General features: G+C 41.8%; 1 protein-coding gene across 2 annotated transcripts; it reads right to left on the bottom strand.

Moving 5' to 3' along the window:
• Positions 1 to 2,997: 2,997 nt before the first annotated feature.
• bcl6b (BCL6B transcription repressor) lies at positions 2,998 to 7,927 on the bottom strand. 2 transcript variants are annotated; one of them, XM_079370839.1, is made up of 12 exons: positions 7,606 to 7,927; positions 7,185 to 7,262; positions 6,877 to 7,097; positions 6,488 to 6,736; positions 6,273 to 6,404; positions 5,980 to 6,172; positions 5,643 to 5,845; positions 5,470 to 5,561; positions 5,242 to 5,382; positions 5,026 to 5,156; positions 3,992 to 4,129; positions 2,998 to 3,907 (listed from the first exon to the last, which is right to left on the bottom strand). In XM_079370839.1, exons 3-12 carry the CDS (start codon positions 7,089 to 7,091, stop codon positions 3,767 to 3,769), a joined length of 1,635 nt encoding a protein of 544 aa, XP_079226965.1. In that variant the 5' UTR covers positions 7,092 to 7,097; positions 7,185 to 7,262; positions 7,606 to 7,927; the 3' UTR covers positions 2,998 to 3,766. The 2 variants fall into 2 exon arrangements, with proteins under 2 accessions (XP_079226965.1, XP_079226964.1); XM_079370838.1 differs by having other exon boundaries at positions 6,273 to 6,407; positions 7,606 to 7,925.
• Between the last annotated feature and the right edge of the window lie 2,920 nt (positions 7,928 to 10,847).

The raw sequence follows: 10,847 nt of genomic DNA, 5'->3' as shown, positions 1-10,847 counted from the left end.
AGGCTTCACCCACATTTGCTTGTCATTCGTTTGTTGCATTAATTATGTTTTGTAGGTTCGCTTCAAATATTAACAAATAAATATCAAAATCATCTTAGGTTATTGTACTGTCGTTGTAAATGTATCTTGATCTTGAGCATGGGCTCATGACAGACACACACACACACACACACACACACACACATACACACACACACACACACACACACACACACACACACACACACACACACACACATACACACACATGGTCTGACATAAGAGGCCATTATAAGTTTTGTTTGAATCATATATGATTCATCACAGATGTATTGATTGAAAATAATATTAAATTATGTTGCCTCAGTCCAGTGAATATCCCTGTTGAAGTATCAGTGATAAAATGATATCATTCTTGAATATTCTTGAATTTCCCTCGGGATCAATAAAGTATCTATCTATCTATCTATCTATCTATCAGTACTGTTGATTAATTCACAATAAAGTATTAAGATGTTTGATAAATTAATCTAAACGCCTGATTTCGATTGCTGAAGGTTCATTATAGTGTTGTAGTAAATATACAGTCAAAACTGTGGGGAGAACATCAGATCTGTTTTAATTGGTAACGAGCTCTTAGCCTGTCGTGAAGTGATTATTATTTCAGCTGCAGTTCCGTAAGTGAGCAGCAGGAGGCAGTATTTGACCATTTCAATTTCATCCTAATCAGCATGCAGTGTTTTTTATGAAATTTAAACTTTGTTCAGACTGCCGCCCAAATCCGATTTTTCCCCAAATCAGATCAGAATCTGATCTAATGCCTTGATGACATTGCACCTCTAAATCTGATTTTTAGCACATCCATTTTGTATTGCCAATTGACAAGCAGCACATCTGCCCCCATGATAGGGCTTGGAAATAAATCAAAACTGTATACTTGCCAATGTCAATTATTTAGGTTATTTTCAGGCCAGAGTCACGTGACGACTCGTCCGATCCGCGACATGGAAGCAATGTCCATTGATTGGACACATTTTGTCTTTAGGGAAGACGACACACTGAGGGAAGACTGTTTGCAAGAAATGCATGTTTTAGAGAAGATGTGTCACACGTTCATTAAAAAAATCCCAGCTTTAATAGTTGAGCATATTTACAGAAGAGACCATGTCAGTGAACGATGGGGGCAAAAAACAAAAACTAAATAATCATTCATTTATTGTAATCGAGGTGAAATGTTCAATTGATTGAGATACTGATTTGAGGTACAATCACCCGGCCCTACCTCATCACATCAAACATGTATTTTTTTTATCATTCCTCCTAGCTCTTTAGTTTTTGATCCGTAATCAGTTTCTTTTCGTGTATGGTTTAGATATCAATCAATCAATCAATCAATCAATCAATCTTTATTTATATAGCGTCAATTCATAACAGGCGTTATCTCGAGACACTTTACAAAAGCAGGTAAAGGACCTTACTGTTTGTCTGTTAACATTAACAAAAGAGCAGGTAACAAGACCATGCTCATCGTTATGTTTACAAAAAGCAGGTAAAGGACCTTACTTATGGCTATATTACAAGAGCCCAGCTTAATCAGTCATAGCGTGGCAAGAAAAAAACTTCCTTTTAACAGGCAGAAATCTTCAGCAGACCCGGGCTCATGACGGAACAGCCATCTGCTAAACTGTGCTGTGATAATGTTATATGACTCGATCTACCAGAAGGTCATTAACTATACGTCAAAATAAACGCAGGATTGAATTCAAACAGTTTAAGTACTCTCAGTAAGTTAATCATAAATTCAAGTCACAGATTCAAATTGATTTTTTTATCAACAGTTAACAGTCCTGTGTGTGTCCTGACATCTACCACTAAAGGGAGCCAAAATATTATCTTAAAATGATAATTTGCAACTGCTTTAAGATTATTTTGACTGAATTTACTCATTTCAATCAAATGTGTAGAACACCACAGACTGCTTTTCATCTTATCTGTCCGTGTGTCATGTTGTTCCTTAATTTCTTCTATTCATATTTCCTTTGAACAGTATATATTGCTCAATGGCTCTTTAGCCCTATTTTAGAGTTTTGTTTCATGCTGTCTAGCTGTCATCTTTGCCTTGTATTTTGTACATTGAAAGGCACTTTGGTTGGCATCAGAGTTGACTAAAAAACAAGAAGCTTCTTAGAGACTGATATCATCCCAGGGACTGGATTCTTAAATATCGATTTTTAATGTGCCGTTAGTAAGGTAATACTTCTCCAAAACATCTTCATACAATAATATAAAGTAATTTGTTCAAGTTTTGTGCCGTTTCAATTCAATCTTCCAGTAATTTAATTCTTCAAATACACATTTTCACGTGTTTCACGGGAAAGTCGTCTTTTATTTTATTGTTTTGGTGACTCTTTTCTATTGATAAGGGGGGAGACTCCAGAAACTGATGTAAGAGGACAAAAACATGTAATTTACTCTATTTTTGTGTGGAAGAAGTAATACAATGTTGGAAAGTCCCATTAAACTTCCAACGTTTGTCTTCGGAGCTCAGACAATAAGCCCAGTTAGCCACAACTCATCTGGAGGAAGCCTGGCGGGGGGGGGGGAGGGGGGGGGGGGGGCAGAGAGTTCAGCAGGAGTCTGCAGCCCCTCCACAGACAACCTCCTCACCTCCAGGAAACACCGGCAAACTTGCACACGTGTGGTCGTCTGGTCGTGCAAGGAGTACCCAGCGTTAGGGAATCTGGAGGAAGCAGGTGCCCTACGCTTCATTGTTTCCACAAAAGTACCCAAAAAAGCAAAACAAAAACAGAACGTGGAAAACGATGAAAACATGATTCATGAGGAGAAAGAGTGCGGTAATGAGAGAGGAAGGAAGTCCAGGGAGGAGAGAGGCTGAAGGAGGGACATTTGTGCACACCGCTGTATGAGCTTAGAAACATGATTGGTCTGCTCAGCACTTTGTATACATTTTTACACTTGTACTATTATTATTTTTAATGACACACTGAACACCAAAGCTCCGATTGATATTAAAAAAAGGTTTAATTTAAGTTGTACAAAAACCATCTTTGTCCAGCAAATGAACCCATACACATAATGAATACCATTATCAAAAATCCAGTTGCTTACAGTCATCTTTCTCAGTGCTCACCTTAGAAAACTATATCTCATTTAACAATTCAACTCTACTATAAGACAATTAAGTCCTTTGCCTGCCTGGACTGTTTAAGAAGTATAACTTCATCTTTTCTTTCACTTGATACATGCAGGCCCCAGGCCTAAAGGTTAAGTTAACTAGGAGTTACATTATGTACGTAACAGGAAACTTGCTGTAACTTAACAAAGATTAAGTGCATCTCCAGACAAATGAAAATGAACACGGCCCTTCTTCAAACTTACTTTGTCTTTCGTTCAAACATTCACATTCAAAATCCAGCGATAACATCCAGTCTCCTTCTACATCATTTCTTCCTCCCCTCTCTCTTCCTCTTCACAAACCTTCATAAACACATTCCTGAACATTATCTCCATCTCACGAAAAGACAGTCCAGATTTGTTCTGGATCTTACAAATCTTCACTCCAAACCCTGTCCAACAATGAGCTGCTTTTAAAAGTTATTTGTAACTCATTCTCTAGTGTTAGCTAGCACCTTATATTCAAACCCTTGTTCCAATAATTTATATTAATTATTTTGTTTACTAATTTCTCATCGTCTTATAAATTAAGATCTTTTTTTGGTTTTATGCTGACATGATGATGTTTAAAAGCTGGATTGGTCGGCTCTCCTCAGCAGGCCTGCAGCAGAGCCTGGTAGGGCTCGGTCAGGACCTTGTAGCGGATCTTGGTGTTGGTGACGGCTCCGTGTTTCTGCCGCAGGTGCAGACGCAGCTGACTCTTGTGGCGAAAGTGAAGGTCACACTTCTCACACTGAAACACAAAGCGTTAACAACATTTTAAAAGGAATTCAGGTACAAGTGTTTCATTCGGTGTTCTCTGTAGTCAGTCACTCACAGTATACGGCTTCTCCCCGGTGTGAATGCGCAGGTGGCTCTTTAGGGTTTGCAGGTGGCGGAAGCGGGTCCCGCAGGTGTGGCAGGGGTATGGTTTCTCCCCGGTGTGGATCAAAACGTGGGCTCTCAGATGGGCCACCTGACAACAAACAAAAGACGGACAGCTCAAGCACCAGAAAAGGCAAGATTATTATTCAGAAAACGCTGTCAGATTAATGGTGTGTGTTTGAAAGGATCAAGTATGACATGTTTCCCAACTGATGAATGACTGATATCTGTTTCTAAACAACGGCAATTGGATTTCTTGTCCATAATCAGGAAAACTGTTGTGCAGTGTCCACTTGTCAAAATCACAAAAAAAATATCAACCTGCGTGCACCTTTAGTGAGAACTGAGTGCTGGCCAGAAAATATGCCCAAAGACAGAAAGAAGACGAAGTCTGCACACCAGAAGCTTCTCCATTTAACATGATGTCTGGTGAAGGGCACGGGCCTGACACATCACATGTGGACATCCTCTCCATTCATTGTTAATTGGAGCAGCTTCTGGTCTGCAGTTTTCCAATGTAAACAGTGTTCTCAAAAAAGAGGCTGATCAGACTAAGATAACAACAACTCTTTCACTTGCAGCACTTTTGAGTTTGGCTGTAGTTTTTTTTTCAAGGTAAACAAGGGTACTTTTCTTTACTATGGTATGTAGCATTTTGACAACTTCACCGGCCTTTTTCAAGAATGACGTTTCTTTGTGTATGGGGTTTGGTTGAAGAATTATTTGACATTCAACTAAATGATATTAGTCGCACATAGTTCTCAGTTTGGGTCAATCAATTTTGTGGTTTTAAATGAATGTTGAGTTAACTGAAGCAAAGCGTTCTTCCTCCAGGTGTTTTAAATATGTTTGAATAATTCAAACTCTCCTGACATTCATTCCCCCTGTACAACTAAAGGATGTTTTGATGATGTCCATTCTGTGTTTATTCTTGTATGAGTGGCCCCTGTTTGTTTCAAATGACCCTCAATGACTGTTATCCCTCACCTGAACAAATCGAGCTCCGCAGGTGTCACAGCGATACGGCTTCTCTCCGGAGTGAATACGGGCGTGAGTCTTCAGGTTGGCCGGTCTGTTGAACTGGGCGCCGCACACGTTGCAGCGGTACGGTTTGTCACCTGAAGGGGTCAAAGAGTCATCATCAGTTTTCTGGGTTTTTTTTGTTGAAGATGACAAAAAAAAATAACAAAAATGCCGCCTTACCTGAGCAGACAGTTTTGGCTGCGTGGTGGTTTCCAGAATAACAGAAGGGAGCAAAATAGTTCTCACTCTTGATTGCGTGTTGGGTGTGGCGGGAAGCTTCAGCATCGGTGGGGTGCAGGTGTGGGTAAACGCAGGGGGAGACTGAGGAAACATGCAAACAAACTTTGAAGAAGAGCTTGGATATCAAAAAGTGAAACATCTGAAATATAAACGAGGTCTCATTCATACCTGTTCCTTCTTTTTGAAGGGGAGGCACAGAGGGGAGTGGCCCGAGGGGAGGGGCTCGGCCAGAACCCTCGTAGCAGGAGGCCTGCCCCTGTCTGAAGAACAAATTGATCTTATTACTCAGCTTGAAAGAAAAAACCAACCCATGATATGTTTCATAAATCTCATTCCTGTACCTATCAATCTGACCAGGCACTTCTCCAGACCACGCCTCTGTAGTAGTTACTTTAATCCTGTCACCCACGGGTGCTGTGTGACTTTGTCCTTCCTCCACCTCTTCCTCCTTCACCGTGGTGGATGCACAGAGCGGGTTGAGGACGATGTACTTGTATTTCTTCCAGTTGCAAGCCTTCGGATCCGGTGTGGCTTTGATATCCCTCTGGAGAAATAAACAAAGCCCGGTTAATCCCTTGAATTCTAATGTAAATGAAATGCTGACTTGGATAATAAAGAGTTTTTTTCATGGCACCATAAAGGACGTATTATTTTGTAGTGAGCTTTTTTTAAACACACCACAAGGTTTTTGTTGCAGGTGTTGGATTCTGCAGGGGAATTTGGTTGGCAGCTGGAGCGTGTGGGGCTGTCTGGAGATGGAGTAGGGCTGCTGATGAGGGCCGACTCAGGCTCTCCTTTCAGCTTGTTTGACCCGAGCTGGCAGGTCGGGAAAGCCCCTGGCTTCAGAGAGCCCCTGACATCCGCAGGGACCCTGTAGAAGAAACACAGGAAGAGCTGTAATGGGCTCAACAAACACCCAAAGCAGGGCAGAAGTGATTCAATTCTGTGCAATTACAGGCGTAATTCTGTACCTTGTCACCACTGCTGTTGGGAGACATCTCTGGGGTCCAGGACTGGGCAGGTCCCCTCCTTTAGGGGCAACACGAGCTACAGACACCCTGGAGTCCTGCTCCATTTGCGGGTGTCTCGCACTCATGTTCTCCCTGCTGACAAACAAAGAACTTCTTTTAAACCCCAGTGAAAAACACGCAAGATCGCACAAATGAGATGCGTTGTATCCCCTCACCAGTGCAGCTGCATGAAGTCCCTGCAGGTATCTGCCACATGGTCCATCTGCAGGTGGGTTGCCACAGTGATTACGCCGGGAGCGGTGCTGGGTGTCAGAGGGAGGCGGGAGGTGTACATGAAGTCGAGCAGCAGGGACACGCAGGATGGGTCGAAGGTGTCGGGGAGGGAGATGGTCATGAGCTGCTCTCCACTGCCACCACGCCCCTGGAGAGGCACGCGGCGGGAGTAGAACGAGTAGAAGAACCCACTGAGGGGCGAGAGAGAAAAAGACAAAAATATGAATCAACCACAGAGAAATAAAGAAGAGAGAAAGAGCAAAGATGGTGGCGAAGAGATGTTCCCCCAATAGGGACTATTTTGTGTGGATGAATTAATTTTTTCACCAACCTACAAGCCACCAGAACTGCAGAGTGTGCCTGCAGTTGTACATTGCCGACGAGCAGGATGGTGTCAGTCAGGATGTGGCGGTGCCGGAGCTCGTTAAGGTTGAGCAGCACATCATTGGAGTGGCGGGTGAACTCTTTCACGTATCCCTCAGCGGGGGCAGAAGACCTCATCATCTGCACCCTGTCTGCACGGTATCCCTCCAACACTTCCATCATTTAGATCTGCAAGGAAAGGGGCTAAAAGAATCAATAAAACATCAAAGCAGTGCAGGAATTAAGACTTTATTCTCACGCCTGATGCGTACTTACCTCTGTGTAACTGATAGAATAAATAAACAGGAGTGTCCCAGACACTGCTGTTAGGTGAGACCAGCTCCCTACTCGTACCTGCGTGTAGAAGATAAGAATCATCCACTTCGTCTTCATCATGTATAATTCAATTTCACTAAAAGATAGATAGAAATGTAGCTAATAATAGCTCCTCAAGATATCCAATGTTGGGAAAACTCGAAGATGAAAACAACTTCAAGTCCTATGTTTGAGCATTTTAAGACAGAAATGTCTGGATGAGACAAAAACCTAAATGTAATCCTTAAATTTAAAGGAAAAATAAGAATACATAAAAATCCCCAACATCTCCACTTTTAAACAAATAAGTAAAGGTCATCAAGAAGTTTCTAGAAAGCTAATTAAAATGTAGATACAGTAAGAAAATCTTCCTCCAACTTACCCCGACCAGCAGGGACGAGAACTAGCGTCCACCGTGCTGCCTTCAAACCCCTCTGCTCAGTCTACAGAGATGTAAAGCAGGGTCTGCTTAACAGCCTCCAGTGTTTCTGACCAGCACTGTGAAGAGAGGCTGGAGGGAGGGGACTCTTTATAACGTCGCGCAGGAAGCCCCCATACATCCAGATCTGCTCGTTTCCTCTTTCCTCAATGGCCCACGTGTCCACTGGAAGAAGCGCAGGAAAGGCCCTGGCCCAGGCCCCGGGCTCCAGGTATTTTTAGTGGGCTATTAGTTTTTTTAAACCCCCATTGCTCTGAGTGAAGTAATGGCAGGAAAGCACAGTGTGTTTTTGTGCCACGCTGAGAAAATATATATGAGGACCCTCAGGGAGATGCGGTACGTGCCTGGCTGTCCAGGGGTAAGAGCTTCAGACTTCCCCCACCAACGCTTTCCTCCCCTTCAGCCCTCTTCAGGATGGAGGAAACAGTGTGAGAGGAAGCTGGAAGACCAGCGTATTGTTGGCTAAACAAGCTGTGCCCTCATCATTAAGAGTCAATCTTATCAAGGCAGTTTTCACTCGTATTGTGGTTTCTGGATTTCTAAATCTTTTCTCCCGAAGGCCCTGAGGGAACCTTTGAGTCATTAATAACCAAAAATCTGTAACAGAAGGAGAAAATAGAAAAGAACAACTAAATGTTGTGTTCTTTCATTTTGTGTATGAAATTCATTTGAGTGTTTAATTTTGTTGTAGTAATAAATTAGTAATTTAATAATAATGCTAATTAGTTTTGTGTTTAAAAAAATAACATTTAAGTGTTCTTAGGAAATTTTGTGATTTTTTTAGTTAAATTGAAAAATGTTTCTAGAAAAGTTTTGCAAATGTTGCATTGTTGAAACCTTCAGGGCCACCATACTTTCCAGATTCCTCATGACATATTGAAGAAGCAGTGAAAATCAAAGGGAAATTGTGTCATTGCTCTGTCGGCAAGTTCAGCTAAATGGGCATTAATAAAGGCTCCACAACAGTGTCCGGAAGCTTCTGGCCTGCTGCCTGAGAGCAGAGGCGTCGTGTTATGAGTCCCAAAGAGGAAGGAAGCAAATTGATCGTTCTAGATGGGAGACACCTTCCCCTTGCATGATGGTGAAAAACAACCTTCACCCCACCCTGAATGAGAGAAATGCAGCCGACAGATGGGCAGGAACTACCACACACACACACACACACACACACACACACACACACACACACACACACACACACACACACACAAACAACCACACACACACTGTTGAATGCTTCCTGCAAAGCTGCTCCAACACATGGATGAAAAACGCCTGCGCAGGACATCCGTCAATAATAAAGTGAGCAGGAGACAAGGGAGGAGAAATGGAGACGGGGGGGGGGGGGGGGGGGGCCTCAGAGGTCATGAATAACTCAAAAACAAGCGGAAAGTCACCTCACACAGTTAGGGCAGCCGCAGGTTCACAGAGAACCAGGAGCAGGACTGTTCACTGAGGCTCCACGACAGTCAACTATGAACTGTGTTTCCTTCACATCAAAGAGTTTCACAGAAGGAGACATTGAAGAGGGAGGAGAGAAGTCTTTAAGGTTCATTCTCGGCAGATAATAGCTGCTTGCAGGATGATGCAGCTGACATTTGTCTGTTAGCAGGAAGCTCGGTTGAACTTTTACTAATAAGACTCAGGGCCACACAGAATGTGGAGTCGCTGGAGTCGTTTTGAGCTCAAAGATTTTCAGACTGTGAAAGTATGAAAGCCAAGGACCTGCTTGCAATTGTTTCTTAATTCCAATTTGATGAATGACCAACCATGTATACATGTGCCATATGCATTTTCTTGAATCAAATTGGCATCATGAGAAATATTGACCCACTTGAGTATTTAAATATTGTTAAATGTTTAGTTTATTTGTTTCAATTATGGTGTACAGTCTGGATTTTTTAATCAGTTGTTTACATGCAAACATAATTTTTTTATACTGTACATATTTTGGCATACGTTGTATTCTTTTTTTAGGCTCGTAAGTAATGTTACCTGGGCTGTGAGAAAAAACAAAAGCAAAAACCAAAGTTCTGATTTAAAGGACCATTATGTAAGACATCTACTGAATTAAATCCTTAAATGACCTTCCCATCAGACATACATGTAAGGCATAAGACATAAGGGAACATGCTGCATGTGTGACAAACGCAGCAGTCAGTGTGTCCTCCTTCTAAGTTTGGATTCATGTGTGGAAAAGTAGGCTTTTGTTTTGACCAGAGAAGGTTGCGAGGATGAAAGAGGACAAGTGAACTGGATCAGATATAACTGATTCTACCTGACATATAGAGACGCTGCATTCATCCACAAATGATCCTTAGTGTTAGCGTGTTATGTTCATGTCTTTTTCTACAGTAGATTACTGAAACATAGTCCTATGGTGTTTAGTCGGGTATGAACTGTGATAAAAACAAATGAATATTCTTAAGGGTCTGAGATTTTACACAGATTATAATGTGTTGTTCATACTAAAAAAGTCCCTTAAACAATCCTAGAATATTGACAGAATACGGTAATATTTGGAATTGCAAACAGATTTTTGTATCCATTTAAATGTGTGTCTTCCAGGATTGTGTTGCAGGAAACAGTATGGCTGTTTGTGCAGTGGAACCAGGAGACACTTTAATACATACAGTATAAATCATTTTTAGTTGCTTGTGGACAAACAAGAAGTTTAACTGTGAGCTATTTAAATCAATTAAATATAAATCATAGATATGTTTATTGAAAAGCAAATGTGTTAAAGAGGAATATAGTGAACAAAAACATTTCATTTTATGGTTATAAATCCTTTGAAAATGTTCATCGGAAGTGAAGTGTTAGCATGTGGTGTAAAGCTCGTGTGCATGTCCTTATGCTTCTATTTATCTGGATGGAGGTCAGATCAATTGTGTGCTTTGTAAATGAAAAAAAAAAGGAAAACAGGCATAAAGGAAAACAACGATTAAGTAAACAGAGAGGGAGGTGTAGGTCTCGGCTACTTCCAGGCTTTGTTAGAGGAACGGATGAGAGGGGGGCTGGTTGAGGAAAAGTGAGACCATTACTAAACAGGTTCAGAAATGGGCGGAAGCCATTGAGTCCATCCCGTTGGCAAGTTTTGGCCGCGCTCATAGTGACTTCCTGCATCTCAGCTCACGAGAGCGCTCATCATGACCCCTTTTTGATGGAGTGCAGAGCTGCTACTT

The sequence above is a fragment of the Symphodus melops genome (assembly GCF_947650265.1).
Source record: "Symphodus melops genome assembly, chromosome: 20".
Taxonomy (NCBI): Eukaryota; Metazoa; Chordata; class Actinopteri; order Labriformes; family Labridae; genus Symphodus; species Symphodus melops.
Note: the sequence above shows the minus strand (reverse complement) of the source record. Positions and strands in the feature narration are given on the sequence as shown.